The 23,064-nt window shown below is 42.3% G+C and overlaps 1 protein-coding gene across 2 annotated transcripts in view; it reads right to left on the reverse strand.

Moving 5' to 3' along the window:
- LOC147690364 (cytochrome P450 2F2-like) overlaps positions 1–23,064 on the reverse strand; it is an 818,967-nt gene that overhangs the window by 640,005 nt on the left and 155,898 nt on the right. For both annotated transcript variants that reach the window (XM_086937998.1, XM_086937999.1), the window contains one exon: positions 3,435–3,584. In XM_086937998.1, the coding sequence (XP_086794124.1) occupies positions 3,435–3,584 (150 nt within the window). The remainder of the gene's footprint in view (positions 1–3,434; positions 3,585–23,064) is intronic.

A 23,064-nucleotide genomic window follows, 5' to 3' on the forward strand; every position in this document is an offset into this window, starting at 1 on the left:
TTAATAATATCTAGTGTCCCCCCAGTGACTTGCTGAGGGGATACTTCAGAACTACCTCAGCGTAATTGTTGTGTGATGGGTGTTGAGGTTTTTGTATTATTTTGATTGAATGAATGGACTGAATGTTTGCAACGGTGTTGATAGGAATTGGTTTTGAATCTGGATGAATGATGAGAGGGTGCTTTAGGGGGTTTATATGTTGAATTATTTATACTTGATTTCACGACTGAATTGTATATATATGCTAAGCAAGATGTTTTTACATGTGTTTGATATCACCTATATATGCTGAAAAATGAAAATAAAATTGTATATTTATTCTGAAACTGTGGTGAGAATTTAAATGTGTTGACCGTGGTCCAGTGAGCTCAAAGCTGTGCACTTTTTGACAATTTTGGGACTCTAGACAAGCCCGTAGATAGAAATATATAGGGGAGACTTTCTTCTCTAATGTCCTTCTGCAGAACACATTGCAGCCTTTTTTGTAGCTTTTAATCCAGGTGAGCTAAAAACAATTGTTTTGTTAAAATCTGAGCATTATGTTGTGTATGAAGGATTATGTGGCACATGCAGCAAATCCAAAATTATGGGGAAAAAGCAGTGGCCGCAGATTGCATCATTTCCGTGGTCCTGCTTATGGGATACACTGCCTATTTTGGAGTGACCTATTAATATTTAAAAGGTGAGTTTTTAACAGGTTGAACAGCAAGTTTAAACTGCAGCAGTCAGCCTACATTGGTGGACTGAAATCGTGTTTTCCTTTCAACACCAGTGGATGGCACAATAAGGACTTCTGTTCGCACGTGGCCTTTAGCTTACCATGACATGGACATAGTTTCTACAACATATACTATGGCCTTACAGGACAGCTACTTATGCAAATTAGGGATCAGTCTATATGCTTTAAGAGCTACAGGACATTCATTAGGCTCTGGACAGCAGTGCCTTAGTATGCAGAGTCCAAAAACTAGCAATAAATAAATCACAGAATGGGGCAACCATGGAAAAAAAGCCATTTTCATAAACCTAAATTTAGTTAAGATTCCCTGAGCATATTGTATATCTCTATATTATACAATAAAGTTTCCAATCATAAATTCAAAAAAGGAGTTAAATAGCATTCAATATGAGTACGTGGTTTTTTATTTTCCTATTTCTGTGATTTTCCACGAAGACTTGTTAAACATATTCTCCACTTCCAGATAATGTATTCAATACAGCCAACACGTGTGTTTCGTCTATAGAAAATTGTCCAAAAGACTTCATGAGGGCAAGAGCAACTAATTTCTCGTGACCTTCTCACTAATATTCACCGTTATGAAAGAAACCAATATAATTCAATCCAATCTCCATTAATTCACTTAATTCTAAACTCAATTCTTGGCACTTTGGCCGAACATCCACATCTTATATCATTTATCCAGACTGTTAATCTCTGTATCTTGGAACGAAAACTCCCTGCGTGTATAAACCTGCGCAATTGTGGAGCGCACAGGCGAAAGCCCTGCAACCTTGATTTTCGGGAGACCCATTACAACCAAAGTGTCTTAATGGACCAACATAAGATCAATTAATGAGGAAGAAACCCATATAATAGAATATGATTGTAAAAGGAAAATAAAGGCCTATGCTGACAAGTGCCAACAAGCAAAATATGTTACTTTCACTAGAGGAGATCGAGTGCTTGTCTGACAGTTTAGAAAATAACAATCTGATGCTCCCTTCGATGCTGAGCCAATTTATGTGATAAACACCAAAAGACACAAGGTGACTGCCCAGCGTCCTGGAAAAGTCTATTAAGCGAAATTCCTTGCATTCCTACATGTGGCTTATCATTCATCGGGCACTGATGTCAATGTAGAGACTGGGTCCAAAAGGACAAGTGAAACCCCAACTGCTGTTCCTGCATTACAAAAACTGATTACGTACATTTCTACTGCCTGTCTCCAGGTTCTGAAGACACTGTCAAGACATAGAGTCAGAGCACACCGAAGATTCATCGAAGATCTATAATTGTGGATTTGTAAAGAAATTATATTTTTTTATTTACCATAGGGGGAGATGTAGTGTTGTGCGAGTTAGCAATGACAGAACCCTATTGGCTCCTGATATATTCCATAGAACCATGAAGTAAGGGTTAGAGCGTAATTAAGTGAATACAGGTTTAGAATGTTGAGTTCGCAGTTGAACATAAACAAATAAAGACGTGTAATTCTAAGTTTCGTGTGTGGCGTAGTCATTGGCAGGTACCTAGGCTGGGGAGGATGCTACATTAAGTAACAGCACTGAAATAGCTCTGTGTTTCTTGGGAGAACGGCAGCTATCTTGACCTTAACTGTGGCTTTCCATACATCCATCTTTCCAATACGACTACTGTGTGAAAATATTAAGTGGCTAATATAGAAACATATCCATTTAAGTGAAAGACACAATGATGTCACATAGAGGCGAAACTGGAATCTGTCCTTGTGGGAGAGATTTATATTTCAGCGTTGGAGGTATTTATAAACTGTTAGCTTTAGAGGATTGATAACATCGAGAAGAGTTCATGACTAGAAAGATTAAGAGGATGCTACTGTGGCGCAGCAAATGTTACACTAACTTCAGTTGTTTAGTGTCAGGAAGTATGGGCAGGGAAGGCACCTTAGAGCTAAGCAAGAGAGGGATGAAGTATTGGAATGTTGCCTGCTTTCACATTTTCCTAGGACATAATGGATCGTTCCACCACTGCTCTTACTGGAGGTAACAAGCCCATAATGTCTACCTCCAAGTAATCTATTTCAACCACCATGACACGCCCATCTTATTTTATTATATTTATGCTTTTATAGAGCATTGGTCCTACTCAGAGGTCACTTCACAGCCTCTCAATAACTAAACAGCTGGATTTGCCCCCAGGTTTGTCAAGTTGTAGCTTTGCTTGATGCAGTTTCATGTCACAATAATCAAGAAGCAAAATATTAACCTGTAACTATATTAAGTCAGGATAACTACCACTATATAGTCCAGTTTTTTATAAACTAGTGTGAGTTTACAAGTCTTAACTTCATATCATCAAGGTTTATAATTGTGTAGGTAAAACTATTAAATCCATATATTCCTACATTGACAATATAGTGGTAGTTTTAATCCTGCACATGGTAATGTGCAAGAACACCCTTGATGAGTAAGTCAAACAAACATCTTATACACTAGATTTTGAATCACGTAATTTGCAAGTATCTATCTATGTTAACTATAGGTGAACTAACACATTTATGGAGCGGACCCATCAAAGACTACCCATCATCTCTCTTTTATAGTATACCGCGACTTGTCAACAGATATATACAATCATACATTAAATGCTATCTGCCTTCCAAAGCAAATTCTCCCAATGTCTGAGAAACACAGGGCCCGTTTCTGTCTTTTCTTTTTAACCCACAGATACTAACATTTCATCTCTTTAAACGTTTTGATCAAGCAGGAAACTTCCTCCTGGATTCTCTCCTCCAAACTCCTCTTTCCCATTCCAAAGGTTGTCAAGGCAAGGATAGCAAATTGGCGAAGCTCCTTCCACTTCTGTCCCTGGCTGAAGCCAATTCCTTGAAGATGGAAAATGGAAAGTTAGTTGTTTATTTAATTACAAATTACAAAAAAGTTATAACAGTTACAACTTAGTGAACTCTGACCACTTTCTGTTCATGCTAACAGTAATTCAAGTAACAAATACAGCTTAGAAAGGTGGCAAAGATAAAGAGGATCACATTTAGTTTGGCATGCAGTCTACAAGCCTTCCACATCAGCAGAAGCTCCTTACATGGCAGACAGGCATATAGAAAAACAGTGATAGGGACTGCATTTTAAATAATACAGAAGTATACAAAATAATGAGGGATGCAATGCAATGCTTGACTTAATCTCAGCCAGAGCCAGCTTTAGGGAAGTGTGACCGGGACCAGGACACCGGACTGGGCACTAAGCTCAGGGTGGCCATTGTGTTTTATAATATCTTATGAGTTTAAAAGCAACAGCTGTAGAGTTCCTTGTGTGGCCAGCAATGTTAGGCAACAACAAAAATGGCAAGATTACTCTGGTAATTAATGTACCTGTTGGAGACAGATCAGAGTTTTGTCAAATGGCAGTTTCAACTCATTATAAAGCAGCGCAGAGGGTTAATATGCCTGCTGCAAGGAAGGTGTACCATGCAGATCACATACTGTATTTTATGTTGCTAGCTCAGTGACTTACTGCTTTTGTCACAGAGAGATCTTTTTTTTACTTGCAGTTCATCAGTGACAATCCTAATAGCACATTGAGCTAAACACTGTCATCAAAGAGTTGCATGCAAACTGCACTGTATAGGGTAGCATTTTGGTATTTCCCCCAGTTGTTTATTATCCTAATGTTGTTAAAAAAGGGTTAATTGAGATAGAAATGTATTCTATCAGTAAAGCTACCCACAGTATTATGTTTCAAATCCTTAGTTTGCCTTTCTCTAGACCAAGATCTCTTGAAATATACTACCTACAAGTATGAATGACATGTGACTCCTATACATTATAGTCCTCCCTGTCTTATGTAACATTTCCTAAACACTGTTATGTTATCAGGATCTGTAAAGCACACATTTCACCTGCGCAGTATCCCAGTGCTGGAGCAGGTGTGAATGTCATCTGCTAGGTGTTAGTTAAAGCCCGGTCACCAGCTTATTGCTGAATTGCAGAAGTGAGGAGAAGGCTCAAATGTTCAGATGGAGGTTGTTCCAAGTTTTGGGTGTGAGATAGGAGATGGCTATGCCTCCTATTCTGCTTTTGTGGATGTAAGGAATGTGTGAGAGAGTGAGAGTGAGGCAGAGCATACATGATCTGGTGGAAGGGGAAGCAACTGTTGAGGCAGGCTGGCCAATGTTGTGCAGTGCCCAGTATTTGTTTGTGAGGAGTTTAAATTGGCAATGATTGTGTATCGTAAGCAAGTGGAGATCTCTGAGCTGATGCATAATGTGAGTGGAATGTGGGAAATCCAGGGTGAGTCTAGTAACTGCGGTTTGCATGGTCTAAAGTTGGTGGAGGAGGTCGTTGGGAATTCCGGCATAGAGTGCACTGCCGTAGTCAAGTCTGCTAGTGACTAGGGCTTGAGTGATGGTACATCTGGTGCTCTTGGAAATCCATCTACAGATTTTTGGGGAGGATGAATAGTGTGTGGACGCACGAGGAGCTAACTGTGTTTACCAGTGCGAACATGTTGAGTTTGTCATCTAAGATTATTCCCAGGTTATGGATGAGCTTTGAAGGCAATGGTATTTGACTGAGCTCTGATGGGCTGTATGACATTACCACGTGTTCCTTTACCACACACATTTTTATAATACAGAGTTTACAGTGCATTCCACTATCACACGTTTGCATTCACTCACATGTGAAATACCTTTACTACACAATTTATTGCCATGTATACTTTTACTACGCTCACTGTTACAAAAAAAAATCACAGTCTAGAACTGCTCCTATTGTTTAAAAATGACATAATAAATCTTAATACCTTATTGTAAACAAAATATATATGTTTAAACAAAATTACATTTATGTCAATTATAGGTTTACTACTATTTTTAAATTGTATATTTTTGGGGGGAGACCCCCAGCCACCCTTATTTAATGACACTTACAAATATATAAACTACTTACTTCATACTCACCAATACATACATATATGCATTGTAAAGGCTTGTGTGGTAAAGACTAGGATGGTAAAAGTAATTGCAATGTAAAAGATGCATTGTAATTGCCTTTTGTAGTTACAACTTCACAGTAAAGTATGTTCCCTGCTCTGATGGCTTCTAGATGGTATCCCAGGGGAGCTCTTGTTCCCGAAGATCATCATTTCTGATTTGGCTGCATTGAGTCTCAGGCAGTTGGTTCTCATCCATTTTGCTACAAGAATCATGCATTTGGTGAAGTTTGATCTAGTTGTGGGTGATATTGAGAGGATCAACTGGGTGTTATCATCATTTGAGATGATGGAGATGTAATGAGATCTGATGATGTCTGAGAATAGTGTCATATCAATCTTGAACAGGGTAGGTCTGAGGGATGAACCTTGAGGGACTCCACAGATCAGGTTCTTGGGCTTTGGTGTGTAGGGAGGAGTCTGATCGACTGTATTCTCCTTGTGAGGAAGGAGCATATCCATTTGACGGATATAGTTTGGATGCCTGTAGCGTGAAATCTTTTGATGAGGCTGGACTGTGACATGGGGTTGAATGCTGCAGAGAGGTCCACCAATATGAGGGCATCGGTTTCTGCTCAGTCTAAAATGGTGCAGATCACATCTGTGGTGTTGTGTGCTGTCTCCACACTGTGATTGCTACAAAAGCCAGATTGGGAGTGGTCAGAAAGATTGTGGAGTTTCAAATGGTTAGTGAGTTGTTGGTGGATTGCTTTCTCTATCACCTTTGCAGGGGACGGTTGTAGGAGGATGGGTCGGAAGTTGCTCAGTTTGTTGGGGTCCGCCAATGGTTTTTTAAAGTGGGCTGTAACTGCAGCATGCTTCCACTACTCGGGGCAGTTGTGGACTCAATGGAGGAGTTGATGATGTAAGTGAGGAATTTGCTGATCAAGGGTCCTCCTAGGTTGTAAATATGGTGTGAAAATGGGTTTGTGGCGACCCAAAGTGGATGGTCTTAGTGAGTAAGGTGGTGTCTTCCTCAGAGAGTGTTCTCCAGTTGGTTAGGTGTCTGTCTTAGTGGTAGCTGTGAAGTTTGCTGATGATGCCCTAAGGGTTCAGTTGTTTTTTGAAGTTATTCTAGATTTTCTTAATTTTGCGGTTTAAGTAGTTTGAAAGGTCATCAGAGAGTCTGTGGGAGGGGTGATGGAGTTGGTGAGGCATCCAGGGTGGTGAATTATTGAATACACTCATTACACAAGTATGATTGATTGGCTCTGTTTAATGTGTTTCTGATGAAAAGTGCTTTGTCACCCTACACTGGTATAAGTAGCGCTATGAAACAAATTAAATGCATCTGAGAGAGGTGCAATGGATAAATGATGGGCACTCTTTGTGGTTGATATTGAGGGAATCATTGGAGGTGGAGGTCGTAGGGTGTGGCAACAAAGATTGATGCATCAGACACCACCAGTGCTAAAGCCAGCCCTGATCTCAGTCACTAGTAATTATTCAGGTCTAATATTATTTTGCACACTATGTCACCTGAGTTTGTTCCCAGCCATATGCCAATCAATCTTAAGCATGCTTCAGTAGGAACAGTGCAGGCCAAATTGCCAGGCCACGTCCTCCCTGAACTGGAACACAAGCAACCCAAGACCAGCTTCATTTTTATCAGACTCATGATTCGGGTGTAGCTTGGCTCCAGTGGCACAGTGTGCATAGGACCTATGCATGGGCATAACGGTCCCACTTAGAGTGACACACTGATGTATATAAAGAAGTGATAGATGGAATGCTTATTGGTTATTATTTGGGCCATACCCCGGCACATTGTTATTTTGCACACCATACTTCAGTTTGGACCCAGCCATATGCCAATCAGTCTTGAAGCTACTCCAATAGGAACAGTTCAGCCGAAACCTATGGCCAGGTCCTTCTTGAACGGGAACACAAGCAACCTATGACTGATTTTGCCGATATTAGAGCTAACCCGTTGAGTATAGCTCGGTATACCTGTCCCACTTAGGGTATCACTCTGAAGTATACAAAAGAGTGAATAATGGAATGCTTCAAATAATGTCAGCCACCTCAGTTTGGACAGACCAGTTTCACCTTTATTACAGCTTATCAGCCGAGAGTAGCTTGTTTCTAGTTACACAATATTAACAATGGACTGGGATGCGGCCAAAGTAATTATCAGTGTCTGAGTTAGTTCAAGAAATTCTATCAATCACTTTTTTGTGTGCTTCACTATATATAGGGCATGATGACTGTTACTTTGACCTGGCGACTCAGTGGCATACACCCCAGTGTTTTCACCACTGTTAAAGGGTTGGGAGAACTGCAATGTGGTGGATGGGGCATCCACCTGCTTTTTGAAGGATGCCCTGCAACCAAGAATCTGTAAATGACCCTCAAAATATAAATCCAAGTTTGAATGGGTTGGTTCTAGCACAGATCACAAAGTACACTATCCTGGGGAATTATGAGTATATTAAAGAAAAAAATGTTGTCCTTTGCAGTGACATTTTGCTTATGCACCGCAGCTGTCATCAATGACACATCGAAAAATCCCTCAGTTTTATTAAGCAGTTTGGCTAAATGATATCTTATTTTCATACAAAATGTACCAACCTGTAACAAGAACAGTGGTATCACGTCTAAGAGATATGCTGGTCAAAGATTGCTTCATAATATCCTGGAGAGAATTAAACATGTTTTTTTTACTCTATAGTATTGGTGGCTATTATAAGGCACTAGGGGCCAGATGTATCAACCTTGCATTTTGCGATTACATAACAGTGAATCTTACAGATTCGCTATTATGAAATCACAAAATGCAATGCATGAAGGTTTTGAAAAAAAATTGCGATTCCGACATATTACTTAATAGTGAATCGCAAATTGCGATTCGCTATTAAGGAATCCCTTTCTATTCATTCCTATGGACCTCATAGGAATTAATGGGAAGACTTTCGCAATATGTGATTACCAAATTGGTAATTGCAAATTGCAAATGTAAATTCAAGGGTGATAGGGGGCCAAAAGGCCACCCTGCTTCACCCCCAAAAAAGGTAAGTGTGCACATGTGGTGCCGCATGGCACTTAGAAAAATGCAAAAATGTGCTTTTTTCTGAGGATTTGCAAATTACCACCAACTTCAAGTTGGTGGTAATTTGGGATTCCTTAAAGCTGGATAGCAATTTTTACTATCTTCATGTATTTCATTCAGGGAATAGCAAATTGCGATTCTCTAAATGCATTCGCAAAATAGGTAATCAAAAAAATTGCGATTCTCTATTTTGCGATTACCTACTGGGATGACACATCCCAAAAGGCTTTTTTACAGTTCGCAAACAGGCCTATTCTGTGCCCGTTTGCGGGTGTGCATTTTAACTGAACCAACAGGAATTGTTTTTAAGAGCTGGTGCTAAATCCACTTGGGTCTTTGCCATCTGACTACAAATGCATTTTTGGGATGAACTATCACACAAATAGTCTTAAAGAGAGCAGTAATCTTAGCACCCAGTACTCCCAATGACTTCTTCACATATTTGGAGAATCACTGTATTGAATCTGTTAGGGAGCTGTTTAGATCTTCAGACATGTTTTGTCAGTGTTCCCTGAATGGTGGTCAGTGAAGAGCTGTCCTGAAGGACCTTCCTTATATCAATCAGAATGTCATCCATCCTTGTTATATTTTAGGCACGTTTTTTCATGGCAGATAATGATTGTAGATTTTGGGCCTGATTACAACTATGGACTGCCGTAGCCACAATGGTAGTGCGGGTACCGCTGCACCGGTAGACCGACCACCCTATTACAATTTGGGAGGTTGGACCGTCATTGCACCGCCCCAAACCGCCAGGCAAGTTATGAGTTTCCTCTCTGCCATGGTTTTCATGGCAGTTCCTACTCCATGAAAACTGTGGTGGAGATGAAACAAAGGGGGCTCCTCAGGGCCATGGGAGGCATGCTGGGAAGCACATATTGTGCCTAACTGTGTGCATACATCCGACTACCTGCACGGCATAGGCATGGGCATTGTCTTGTTTAACTTGTTAGAGACCATCATCAGTTTGACAGTTGAAAATTCAGAGAATCATTTTTCCTACACAGCAGGGGAATTTAAATTACGCACATGAGATAAGTGAAGTGACTGATGTGTTCTATATACTGGTATTATGAACATTCGAGAAAGGGACCTTCATGCTCTGACACATTCTACAACTGTGCGTTCATGGACAGACAAACGGCTAAGTAGCGTCTGTATAATTTAGACTGATAAGGGCATAGAATTTTACTTATGTCAGTCATGCCTTTCACAATTCACATTCCTATGGGCAACATATGCAGGATGTTTGGCATACCACTTATATTGCATCTTACAAACTGTGATGACAATAGGATTGTTGTTCCTGTGTAAGAGCTGAATGATACATTTGGAGAACACGTCCTGCGTGTGCGAGGATATACAATTGGACATGGACAGGAAGATAGCTTTATGCATGTACTTGCAATGTATCCCAGTTTAATCTTGTGGTAAAATGCATTGCTTTCAACAGGTTGACTTTTCAAGGTGAGTGGTGTCTTGACTTTGAAATCCAGAGACCAACTCAGGGGAAATTACAAGGGCCTACTCCTCCTCTCGGGCTCTCAGGCTCACCATCTGTTGTCATTGCAGTTTTTTGATTTTACTCCAATTTGTCTTTGAAGGCCTGCTTCATATTATGTTACCACATTTTATGTTCTACAAATTTCCTCCTGTTTGTGCCACCACATTAACCTTGCCATTTTCTTGAAAGGGAAAAGAGTGGCGGACACCCCCAAATATGTCTCCCTGAATCTGCCATTTCTCAGTTGTCCTGAAGATTTTCAAACACTTTAACTCCATTGTTCAAGCTACTTTGTCCTTCTTTATGTTGCAACATGCAGCAGCCAGGCTGGTGCTGAAATGGCCGAAGAGATCTTCAGCATCCGCAGCATTAAACATCTTGCACTGGTTACCAATAATTAAAAGGGTCCTTTTCAAGATATTGATCATCACTTTCAGAGCCATCCACTCCTTAGGGCCAAAGTACCTTCAGAAGAAGTTCTCTAGATACCATCCAACATGCACCCATCACTCCTCAAATGCTAATCTGCTATCCGCTCCAACTTTCAGACTTAGCACGAGAGGGGGTAAATCACTACCAATTCTAGGAGCTAAAGCCTGGAACTCACTTCCCCCCTATCTTTGAACATTAGAGAGTGAAAAGGACTTTAGAAAGGAACTGAAAACCTGGATCTTTAAGCTACGGGACATCAGCGCTAGAGCATTAGTGTGATGGTTGGACTAGCTATCTAAGCAGCCTGACCGTCCTATACATCTCTGGGTCATTCAGTGGCGCCTAGATGCTCCTTGGAGCGACAGTAGCGCGGTATAAAAGGCGCATTTCATTACATTACATTTTGCCACTGCTCAGAAAAGTTATTATTTGCATCACACAAATGCATCAAAGTGCAGTTTTCTTCCGTCCTTGCAGGTAATATCATCAGCACCGCATATCACAAAGTAAAGTTGTTGATCTGCAATTTTATTCCCATTCATGCAAAGTAGCACCGCAAGTTTTCATGCAGCACTGCATTGCGTGACTTAAAATGTTGTCTCTGTGTACTCTACAAAAGAGCATTATGTACCACATACTGTTTTTTGGGTCTATTTTTGCCTTTCCATCGGTCTTAACCTTGAAATTTCCAGTACAACGTGCCTGAAACAATTGCATCATCTGCTGCATCCTTGGAAGTGGCCTTTGAGGAGGAGAGGTTAGAAACCTACAATGTGAAGGAATTGTTGAAGGCGATCTGCAAAAACCTGAAAATACCAATCAGGGGCCTTACCAGAAAAGAGGAGCTACAAAAGGTGCTAAGGGCCTGGGTAGCCGCCAGACATGCTAGTGAGCTTTCTGGGGATCTTGGCATGGAGGCAGAGGAGCCTATTCCAAGGATGGGTGTGCTTTTGGGAGGGGGCGCACCCTCTAAACCAGGCAGCTGTGCCTTGTCCCCAGAGAAGCTGGAGGACAGGCGGGAAGAAAGGAGAGTTTCTGTGGAACTGGAGAAGCTTAAGTTAGCCATGGAGGAGAAAAGGATGATGTTAGACCATGAGTTTAAAATGAGAGAGCTAGACTGGGAAGCCAGTAGGGTTAGGCCCAGCCCAGATGGAGGCCACAAACATGTAGTGTCCAGTAACCACTGAGGGTGAGGTACACGTACACACAGATTTGGGGCCCTGCTTCAAGGAGGGGGTTGACATAAACCGGGGGGCTCAGGAGTGTGAGGGTACTACAGTGGTGCGCAGTGTCCCTGGGGTGGATTGGGGAACTGGCACAGGGGATCATATTCCTGGTAGTGGGAGGGACACTCTACTGACTCTAGATAGGAGATGCAGGGAGAGGGGTTCCCCCATGACAGAAGCCCTGGTAAGTGAGTATGGAGACCAGCCAGAAGAGTATGTGTTGAAGGACAGCAATAGTCAGACACTGTCTCACCAGTCTTGTGAGAATGATGTGGGGTACTTTTCTGAGGCACTAAATGGTTGGGTGAAGGGTAGTTTGGTTAACACCTGTGTAGGGCCGTGCAATTCAATTGTTGGAGAGCAAATTTTAAGTCCCTGTTTTCCTGAGCTATGCCATCCCCAGTGGAGTGTGAATTCTCTGACCCCAGGGAGCTTGCACTGGAGGCAGACCTTTTGCTGGATTCCAGAGGGTCTGGAGAAGCATCTGGGGGTGATTTGTTACGAAGCACTTCCTTGAGGCGGAAAGCCGGGGAAGTTAGGCCTCAAGTTACGATCTGTTTTTATCTTTTAAATCTTTTAATCATTGTTAGCTGCTATTTGCCACTTTGCACTAAGCACACTTACCCCGCACCAGGCGTCATCCCCGCAGCCGATTAGGCGCTTCGCGGGATGTTCAGGGGGTAAGCCGCCATCTTTCTCGGAGGCGCAGGGTTGCGGACTAGCTGTTTGGACCCTCCCACCCTCCCATCCTGCAATTAAAACGCGGAACTTCCTGTGCGCGCTGAATTGTTTCTTCCTGTATAAATGCCTGTCACGCTCCGACCGTGCAGCGGGCGTGCCAAAGGTGCGCCAAAGGCGTGCCCGTCTGCGCCCATCCGTGCCAATACGGGCCCAGTGGCCATACCCCCTGGTCAAAACCCACTGAAAAGGCTCACTTATAATACTGATCAACTGTATGCGTATAGATCCGTAACTAAGCATGGCTGCACTATCTTTGGCATGGCTAGTTGTTCCCCCCAGTATTGTCCTGGCTGCTCACTTTCTTTAGATGTTCCTCAATTGTGTCGTAGTTGCACCCCACTGATTAATATCGCCCATAAACCCACTTTCATGTTTCTCAGTTTGAACTGTCGTTCTTTACCAAAGCACAAACGTGAGATTTTTGACCTCCTAGCGGATGAACTACCTGACGCTCTTTTTATTACCGAGTCATGGCTTCATGACGGTTCCGGACCGGACATTGCTGAAGCATTGCCCTATAATTACGCAATTGTTAGGTGTGACAGACCCAATAAAACTGGGGGTTCATTGCTATCATATTTAACAACACCTACCAATGCCAGCTCGATCCCATCACCCTAAAAAATTGTGAGGCAGCGTGTTTTAAGCTGGCTCTTCACCCTAAAGTTACTCTCACTGGTCTATTAGTCTATCGCCCTCCTGGCCCTGCCAATGTCTGGGCTGCTCAACTTTCTGACTTTATAGCTTCCATTTTGACTAATTCCAGTAACTTTTTAATTGTAGGGGATTTAAACGTGCATTTGGAGGATTTCAAGAATATTCTTGGCAGAACTTAATCGCCGATCTTGAAGCCATGAATATTATTTTACAGAATTGCGGTCCCACGCATCAAGGTGGTCACTTTTTGGACCCCATTTTTTCCAATGTTCCTCATTTACATTGTTTACCTGCTTCACCTGTTCATTGGTCCGACCACTATCTCATCAAATTTATGTTTACCACCTCCGAAGTGTTGCCTCATTTTAGAGGCCCACTGGTCACTAGCAGGAGAGTTGGAAAAAGTTTGACATCGTCTCTCTCAATAATGTTCTTGCAACACATATTCCTACTGAACTGCTCAAGTCCACTGATATGGAAGCAGCAGCAGGTATTACTAAATCCTGGCTCCTTGATGCTATTGATATCATCCTTCCTCCCACAAGAAGGAGGCAATCCATGGCTCAATGAAGCATGAAAAGTGAATAAGTCCTATTGCAAAAGACTCGAAAGAATCTGGAGAAAGGACTACTCCCCCATGGCAGGTACCACTTATAAGAATGCTCTGAAGAATTACCATAAAGCCTGTGCCCTGACTAGGGATGCCTACGTTACCAAAACCATAACTGAAGCAGCAAATAGATCCAAAGTACTATTTGACCTGGTCAAAAACCTTGCTGGCTCTCACACCATAGCTAAACCTCCGCCTTTGTCGAGCAGCAAGTGCGATGAAATTGCTTAGTTTTTCATTGCAAAAATTGACAAGATTTATCAAGACATTCCCGACCTTAATGCCGCAACACTTCCCTTGTATCTATTGTTAATTCTGATGATTTAAATTGCACTCCTATCCCCACCCATGCCCCGCTCCTTTCATGGCCTGATCTGCACCCAGCTGCCCTTTGTGAGATTCTGTGTAAGTTAAAATCTGGTTCCCCGACCGATCCTCTGCCCATCCCTATACTCAGGTTATTGGATCCCCCACAACTCTCTATGATCTGCACTATACTTTATCTTTCACTAAAGTCTGCCTCTGTTCCCGCTTGTTGGAAACATGCAATGGTTACGCCATTGCTGAAGAAACCCACTGCTGACCCCAAAGTTCTTTCAAATTTCCGTCACATCTGTCTGCTGCCTACCTTCTCTAAAGTCCTAGAGAGGCATATTCACCACCACCTGTCTCAATTCATCACTGCAAATAACTTACTACATCCCTACCAGTCGGGCTTTCGCCCAGGCTTCTCCACCGAGATTACACTCCTTGGCGTTACGGAGAATCTTCGCTCCTTGCTAGATAGAGGTGACACAGCTGTACTGATTTTACTCGACCTCAGTGCAGCTTTTGACACTGTCTCCCACAATATACTTCACAGATCTCTTGCCACCATGGGTATCGGTGGCCTAGCCCTGGATTGGTTGGCCTCTTTCCTGACTGATCGGACGTTTCAAATTTTTTCTCACTCTGCAACCTCCAAAACCTATTTATCACCCCATGGTGTACCCCAGGGCTCGATCCTTAGCCCCCTCCTCTTCAATCTTTATGTCACTCCCTTGGCTCGTATTGCTGATCGTGCCGGGCTTACTTTGTTTACCTATGCCGACGACTCGCAAATTGTCTTCTCCCTTTCACAAGCTGACCAGGCCGCTACCTCTCTTCTGCAGATTGGCCTTGGGGAAATATCCAAGTGGATGAATCTTAATCTACTCAAACTGAATGGAGGAAAGACTGAAGTCCTGGTCCTTGGACAAAAATAAGACCTCTGGAGTTCCAGGCACTGGCCTTCTGAGTTGGGCCCGCTTTGTTTACCATCTGAGCATGTGCGCAACCTGGGGATGATCATTGACAAGGGTCTGACTTTGCAATGCCAAGCCAATAAAGTGTCTTCCATCTGTTTCACCATTCTGCGCTGGCTGAGGAAGATTGTTTGGATGTTGCCAACTGACACCCAGAGGTCCATGGTGAACGCCTTGGTTACCTCCCGGTTGGACTACGGTAACATACTCTACCTGGGGGCGACCAAGGCGGCCACGAGACGCCTCCAGTTAGTGCAGAATGCTGCTGCACGTTTGCTTTGTGGTTGCCGTAAAACTGATCACATAACTGGACGCCTTCATGATCTTCATTGGCTGAAGGTGGAGAGCCGAGTGAAATTCAAAGCGATAAGTTATATGCACAAAATCAGGACGGGTAATGCTCCCATCTATTTGCAATCTCTTGCTAAAACTTACTCCCCGTCACGTTCTCTCCGTTCCTCCTCTCAAAAACTTTTCGCTGTGCCCAAGTTTAAACTGTAGAGGATGGGGGGCAGGTCTTTTTCGTTCTTGGGACCAAAGCTTTGGAACTCCCTCCCTCTAGAAATTCGCTCTGAGAACTGCTATGCTCGTTTCCGCAAAACCATTAAGACCTGGCTCTTCAATCAATAACTGCGTATCTTTTGTGCTTTACTGCTTGTGACACTGTTAGCGCCGGGAAACCCTTTTGGGTAGCTGTCGCACTTTATAAGCTTAATAAATAAATAAATAAATAAATAAATAAATCCTGAAGGAAGTGGATTAGGTATTTCCCAGCCGAGGGTGGTGGGGAAGGTTTGTGGTAGCCCAGATAGGTCCTGGTGTCATGGGAAGGGTGTGGGGACTCACGTCCTGTCTCCGCAGAGAAGGAGTAGGAATGGGCTGTGCCCCAAGGAGCCTGAAACCTGGTCCTAGGGCCTGGGTGGATCCATGAGGGAACACCAGGTGGGGAGCCTAGGCTGTACTGGATGGCTATCCATTGAGTGGGATCCCTTTGTGTCTGGGGAACTGGGGAGACTGCTGTAAAGAGCATCCCACCAGTTCTGGTGTCTGGCAGCACCACTCCAGTTGGGTGGGTGCACGAGTCCTGAGAAAAGGGCGAGGGGCAGAGGCTGTGCCACAGTGGAAGGACCAGTGGGTTAGGGGTTGCCAGCTATGAGGTCAGAGCACCCTAGGACTGACCCTGGTGAGGCCACTTCTGGCCTGTTGGGGTCTTCATGCTCTGCCAGGTAGACAGGAGGCTGGAGAGCTGCTCCAGACAGACTCTTGCTCACCTCATGAGGAGTGTGTTTCCCTTGGGGGGGTTGGTGTAACCAGTAAGTCCTGGGTTGCCAGGCACAGGTCCAGCCTAAGGATACAGACCCTGGGTTGGAGGACCAGGTTCAGGGTGTCCCCCCTGACCTGGAGGAAGGGGCCACTGCTAACAGTGCCCCTATCAGTTTGTCTTCTGGGGTTGCCTCTCCAGGTGGGAGGGTACAGAGCCCCAGGGAGGAGGACCGGTGTGGGGAGTCCACCCCAGTCCCTTGTTCAGCCTCAGGGTACAGACCCTGGACTGTGGTACAGACCCAGGACTGGTACACCAGTTGCAGGCTAGCACCCCTGAACTGGTGGGAAAATTGTGCAGAACACCTGCCACAGGTGCCCTGACAATTCTGGATGGGGTACTGCTCCATGTGGGAGGGTACAGAGCCCCTGGGTGGTGGACCGGGTATTTGAGAGACCATTCCAGTCCTGTGTCAAGCCCCAGGGTACGGACCTTGGGGTGGTGCACCAGTTGCAGGGTTGCACCCCTGAACTGGTGGGAGAAGTATGCAGAACACCTTTCACAGGTGCCCTGACAATTCTAGAGTCAATGGGGACTGCTCCCGTTGGGGGGGATGCAGAGCCCCGGGGAAGAGGACAGGGTATGGGAGAGCCCACCCGAGTCTCCTGTCCTGCCACAGGTTACAGACCCTGGGCTGGTGGTCCAGTGTCAGAATTTCATACCTGGCTTGGCCAGAAGGAGTGTGGAGAAAGGGTGCCAGGTACCTGGGGCTACTGCACCCCACTCTCTGATGCCACAGAGGTGAAAGAGACTTGAAAGGCATAAGGCCTGGCTGTCATCACTGACAGCTGTCAGTGACCACTGTGGCCTACTGTCCTGGTGGACAGAGTTGCCCCTGGGAGGGGGACAGGAGTCCCCCCCTAGGGATGGACTGGGCATTACCACTGTGTTGACCATGTGAGTACTAGCTACCTGTTGGGACACATCTGTGAGCAAAGTAAGTTTAGGCGCTGCACCAATGGGGTCCACAGGCAAGGAGAAGAGTTCCCCATGGGTCAGCTTAGTGGGCCCTGAGAGCATGGATAGAGGGATTCAACTGTGTTCAGGCAGGCATAGACCCCTGCTGTTGCGAGCCAGGTTCCACGTTCTATCGCCCCAAGCAGGGAAACCCATTGAGAAATTGATTGGTCTACCTTGCCTTTTGGCTGGAAGGGGGTTGTGTTGGAAATGGCCCTTTTTGCAAGGTTATTCCAAACGTTTTGCTTATTCCTCCTATTTTTTCCTGACCTGCTGTTGCTGGTTTTAGGACTCTGGGCATTTTACCACTGCTGATCAGTGCTAATGTGCATATGCTCTCTGTGTAAATTGTGTTATGGGTTGATGTTTCCATGATTGGCATATTTGAGTCAGTCCCTAGTAAAGTGACTGAGTGTGCCAGGGCCTGTAAATCAAATGCTGTTAGTGCGCTGCAATACTGGATTGTGCCACCCACATAAACAGTTTGTAAATGTAACTCTGGCCTGCCATTGCAGAGCCTATGTGCAGTCTGGGACTGCCATGTCGACTTGGCAAGTGTACCCACTTGCTAGGCCCTAACATTCCCTTTTATTACATGTTAGTCACCCCTAAGGTAGTCCCAAGGTACCCCTGTGGGCAGGGTGTAGTGTATGTGAAAGGTAGGACATGCCTGGTATGTGTGGCATGTCCTGAATTACTGCCATTCATTTTCACTATTGCAGGGCTACCTGTTCCCATAGGACAGAATGGGGATTTTGTTTATAACATCTTATAAACATAACTGGCCCTGGGAACAAGGTAGAGATATAAAGTTTAGTATTCCTGAACTGAAAATCTAAAGATGCATCTTAGTAAAGGTGATTTTTACATTCTGTGTTTGAAAATACCACTTTTAGAAAGAAAGTATTTTTTTTGCTCAGACATTTAGTAGGCTTTTGCTGGGTTTGTGGATTGACTGTCTGGTTTTGGAATGACAGGGGCTGGGGAGGAGCAGTGGCTCCAGAGAGTCTAGGTGGGTCAGGAAAGTGCTGATTAGACCTGGTCTGCATTTAGAGAAGGGGGTGGAGATTTCATTTCACCTGAATGGGCATGGATGACAATGCCATCTCTACCTCCTGCCAGGAAGCTACACAAGAGAGGGCAGAACTGGTTCTGGCTGGGCACAGACACTCTCTACCTGAGAGGACAAAGGATTTTGGGCTATAGAAAGTGGAGTCCAAACTCCTGAACTTTAGAACTTTGGAACTCTTTTGAACCAAGAAGAGCTGGAGAAGCTGTAAGGAAAACCTACCACTTTGCTGAGTGCTTAGCTGTGTTGGCCTGCAGTGGCTGCTTCTGTCTTGGGCAGTGAAAGAACTGGATTGAACTTTCTACAACTTCTTTCTTTGAGTATCTCCAAGGGCTTAAGGTAGAGCTTGCACCCTGTTCAAGAAGTCTCAGGAACAGCAAAGACCAAGTTATTCTGCCCTCAGCACTGGGGACTGTGTGTTTTGTGCTGCAACAGGAGTAAAAGCAACCCAATGCCGTCTACGACAACACTACCGACTCGCACCACAACCTGTGGACACTGCACTCCGTGCTGCCTTGTTCATGAGGCCGCCTTGGTATCCCAGATTGCAACATGGTTCGAGGGCACCGCACGTAAAGTTGCACGATGCACCGCCCTCATCCCATACCACAGCCTTGGCCTACTGAAGCCGACACCATCGACTCCAGTTCGTCAGCCGACGACAGCACTTCAGCAACGACAATGCCGCTACCTGCAGCAAGACCTGCCAGCACCGCAATGAGCACCGCTTCATTTTGCACACCGACCCTTGTCTCACCAACGATGCCATCTGACTCCTCCATCGAACCACTGCTCGCATTGCAACCTGAGGGTTTCGTAGGCGGCACCGCTGTACTTCACACTGCAGCACCCAACCCCCACCGGTACCAGCGCTCCTGATTTCAACCATGAGGAGTTCGATCTGCAACTCGTGTGACTTTGAGGGCCTAACGACTGCTGCACCAGCCTCCGGACCCTGATGCCTGCGGACTCCGTGCTTTCGGAAGCTCAACGCGAAAGCACTAACACCCTGCATTTATAAAGGTACTGTTTTGTGGGTCTCCCCAACACCGTTGCTGGCCTAAGTCGCCACGTCAGCCAGAACTGTTTGGATTTATTTGCTTACGACGCCGTGATAGCCCCGGACGGGGCTATCAACTTCAAGGAACTTTTTTTCCATGTTATTTTGACAGCTGAAGATTTCTAAGTACTGTATTATGGATCTTTTTTGTTTTTGGTCTTGTCTTAAGTACATAAAAATGTTGGATATGTTCCTAAACTGGTGTGGTGTCCTTTTGTAGTGCTTACACTGTAGTTCTTACACTGTATTACTGTTGGTTATGTGCAAATGCTTTATACACTGCCTCTAAGATAAGCCTGACTGCTCGTGCTAAGGTACGAAGGGTGTGAGCAGGGGTTATTTTCGAAGTGTTCTTCATAGAGACACAACCAACACGTGTTTCGTCAGAAGTGATGTATATACATCACTGACTCATCAGGGCTATAAGTAAACAAACAACATGAGTCTAAGCTCCTTTTGGAATATCTTATAGGATTATGTCGCGCGAGTGGATCACTGACATAATATCGAGGGACATAATATCGACTAGCAAAAATATCGGCGACAAAATATCAACAGACATAATATCGACTTTGTATCTACAAACGTAAGTACAGAAATATCGAGTAAAAAATATCGTTTACAAAAATATCGTTTATAAAAATATCGACTTTATTAAAAACAATGTTAAATGAAATTAATATTAAAAATTAATTACTAAAATATACTTACAAATACTTAAATTACCTTATATTAATCAAATAATTAATTTAAATTATAAAAAGAAATTTTTACAATCATATTTGTTAAAACATATATATATAGTAACATAATATAATTATTAAATATCCAATATTATTACCGTAGGATAACGGAAGTGTAAAAATTACTATTCCCACTCCAGAGAGTGCAACAGTAGATGAGGCTTTGGATAGCGTATAGGTAAAAATTACTATTCCCACTCCAGAGAGTGCAACAGTAGGGAAAGCGTTGTATAGCGTAGGGGTAAAAATTACTATTCCCACTCCAGAGAGTGCAACAGTAGAGAAAGGGTTGGATAGCGTAGGGGTAAAAATTACTATTCCCACTCCAAAGAGTGCAACAGTAGGGAAAGCGTTGGATAGAGTAGGGGTAAAAAATACTGTTCCCACTCCAGAAAGTGCAACAGTAGGTAAGGCTTTGGATAGCGTAGAGGTAAAAATTATTATTCCCACTCCAGAGAGTGCAACAGTAGGGAAAGCGTTGGATAGCGTAGGGGTAAAAATTACTATTCCCACTCCAGAGAGTGAAACAGTAGGGAAAGCGTTGGATAGCGTAGGGGTAAAAATTACTATTCCCACTCCAGAGAGTGAAACAGTAGGGAAAGCGTTGGATAGCGTAGGGGTAAAAATTACTATACCCACTCCAGAGAGTGCAACAGTAAGGAAATCGTTGGATAGCGTAGGGGTAAAAATTACTATTCCCACTCCAGTGAGGGAAACAGTAGGGAAAGTAGATACTTCATATATTTTTAAAATAAATATATATATATCTATAAAAAATTATTAAAACTAATTATCAATTTAATATAATACAATAATCAATTAATTACAAATACGAAATTAAATTAATCATTGCAATTTGTTATCTATTAATACTAATGAATTACAAATTAACAATTAAATAATTAGTAATTAAAAAGTTACTTAACAATTAAAATCTAATAAATACCAAAAATAATTAAAAGTAATTACGAATTTAATATAATATAATAATTAATTAATTACAAATACTAATTTAAATTAATCATTACAATTAGTTATCTATTAATGCCAATTAATTACAAATTAAAAATTAATTAATAGTAATTAAAAAGTTACTTAACAATTAAAATCTAATAAATACCAACAAAAATAACATATGTAATTAGTTATAATTAAACTACTTCCCACTCCATTCCCCTATAACCCACAACCCGCTACAGATATTAAATTAGTTAAATTAACATAATTATCAATTAATCAATTAAGTAAAATTAATTGGCAATTAAAATTTAATTAATTACCAAATAACAAATATTTAACAATTATTTATAAATAAATAACACTACATAAATTAACATATTTAATTAATTATAATTAAATTACTTCCCACCCTATTCCCCTATAAAGCCACAACCCGCTACAGAAATTACATTTGTTAAATTAACATAATTATCAATTAATCAATTAAATAAAATTAATTGGCAATTAAAATTTAATTAATTGCAAAATAAAATTAATTTACAATAAATTATAAACACATACCAATAGATAAATTTACATATTTAATTAATTATAATTAAATTACTTCCCACCCTATTCCCCTATAAACCCACAACCCGCTACAGAATTAAATTACGCAAAATTTAAATAACATTAAATTCATTAATTAAATTACATTATAACATAAATAAACACTTTTAACACTTAAAATACACTATAAAAAAATTCGATATTATTAAATGTTCGATATTTTTATTAACCTATATTATGTACTTGAATATTTTGACTATCTATATTTTAAAATTCGATATTACATTACTTACCTTCAAAACTATATTTTTGATGTCTATATTCTGTCCATTCGATATTTTGTCCAGCCTATATTTTGTGCTCGATATTATGTCCATTCGATATTATTTTGTCGATATTTTGTCTGTTTACCCACCAGGGTACCCTGGTGCAGCTTTATCTTTAGTACATTTTTCAAATTGTGAAAATCTTTAGCCACGTCATAAAAAATATATGAAAGATGGAAATTATAAGTGCAAAACAGAAACCAAGAAGCAGCTGAAATGAAAGGTATTTTTTAATTAATCCTCAAAGTCTATTCACAATCTATGTGTATTTCAAAAATATATAGAGTGCAAAACAGATTAAACGTGAAATGCATGATAATCACAATCACCTATATAACCCAGTGAATAAATAGGACACTCAGTTCGATTGTTGATAACCAGGCTCATTTTTCAGAAAACGCACAAGGGTCCAAGAGTCAAAGTATTATCTTCTAAACAGTAAAGGAAGAGAAAAATATATACATGTATTGACCTGCTATGACACTAATCAGAGTAACAAACTATACCTCTTGTATAGATGTTTTGCATCTTACCCCAGATCCCCTCTGTCTTCTCATCCAAAACAGTAGGAATCCGAATGTGTGCTATTTCACCTGCAAACAGTATGTGTACATTAGAGCGATACAAGAGCTCTGGCTTGCCCAGGCCATACTATTCACTCTACTATCCAAAGCTATATTAAGATATGCACCACAAAGTGACTGCACTACTACAAGGACATATATCATGAGTGCCCTTTTGTGACTTTCTTTAAAACTTGGGCTCTAATTATGTCAGGCATTCACTAAACCTATTGTTTTTATTAAAGTTCTATCTCTCTCTCTCTCTATTTATCTATTGTCTGGCTTCGCTGTGAGAGACAGTATTC

This window comes from Lissotriton vulgaris, chromosome 9 (genome assembly GCF_964263255.1).
Source record: "Lissotriton vulgaris chromosome 9, aLisVul1.2, whole genome shotgun sequence".
NCBI classification, from domain to species: Eukaryota; Metazoa; Chordata; class Amphibia; order Caudata; family Salamandridae; genus Lissotriton; species Lissotriton vulgaris.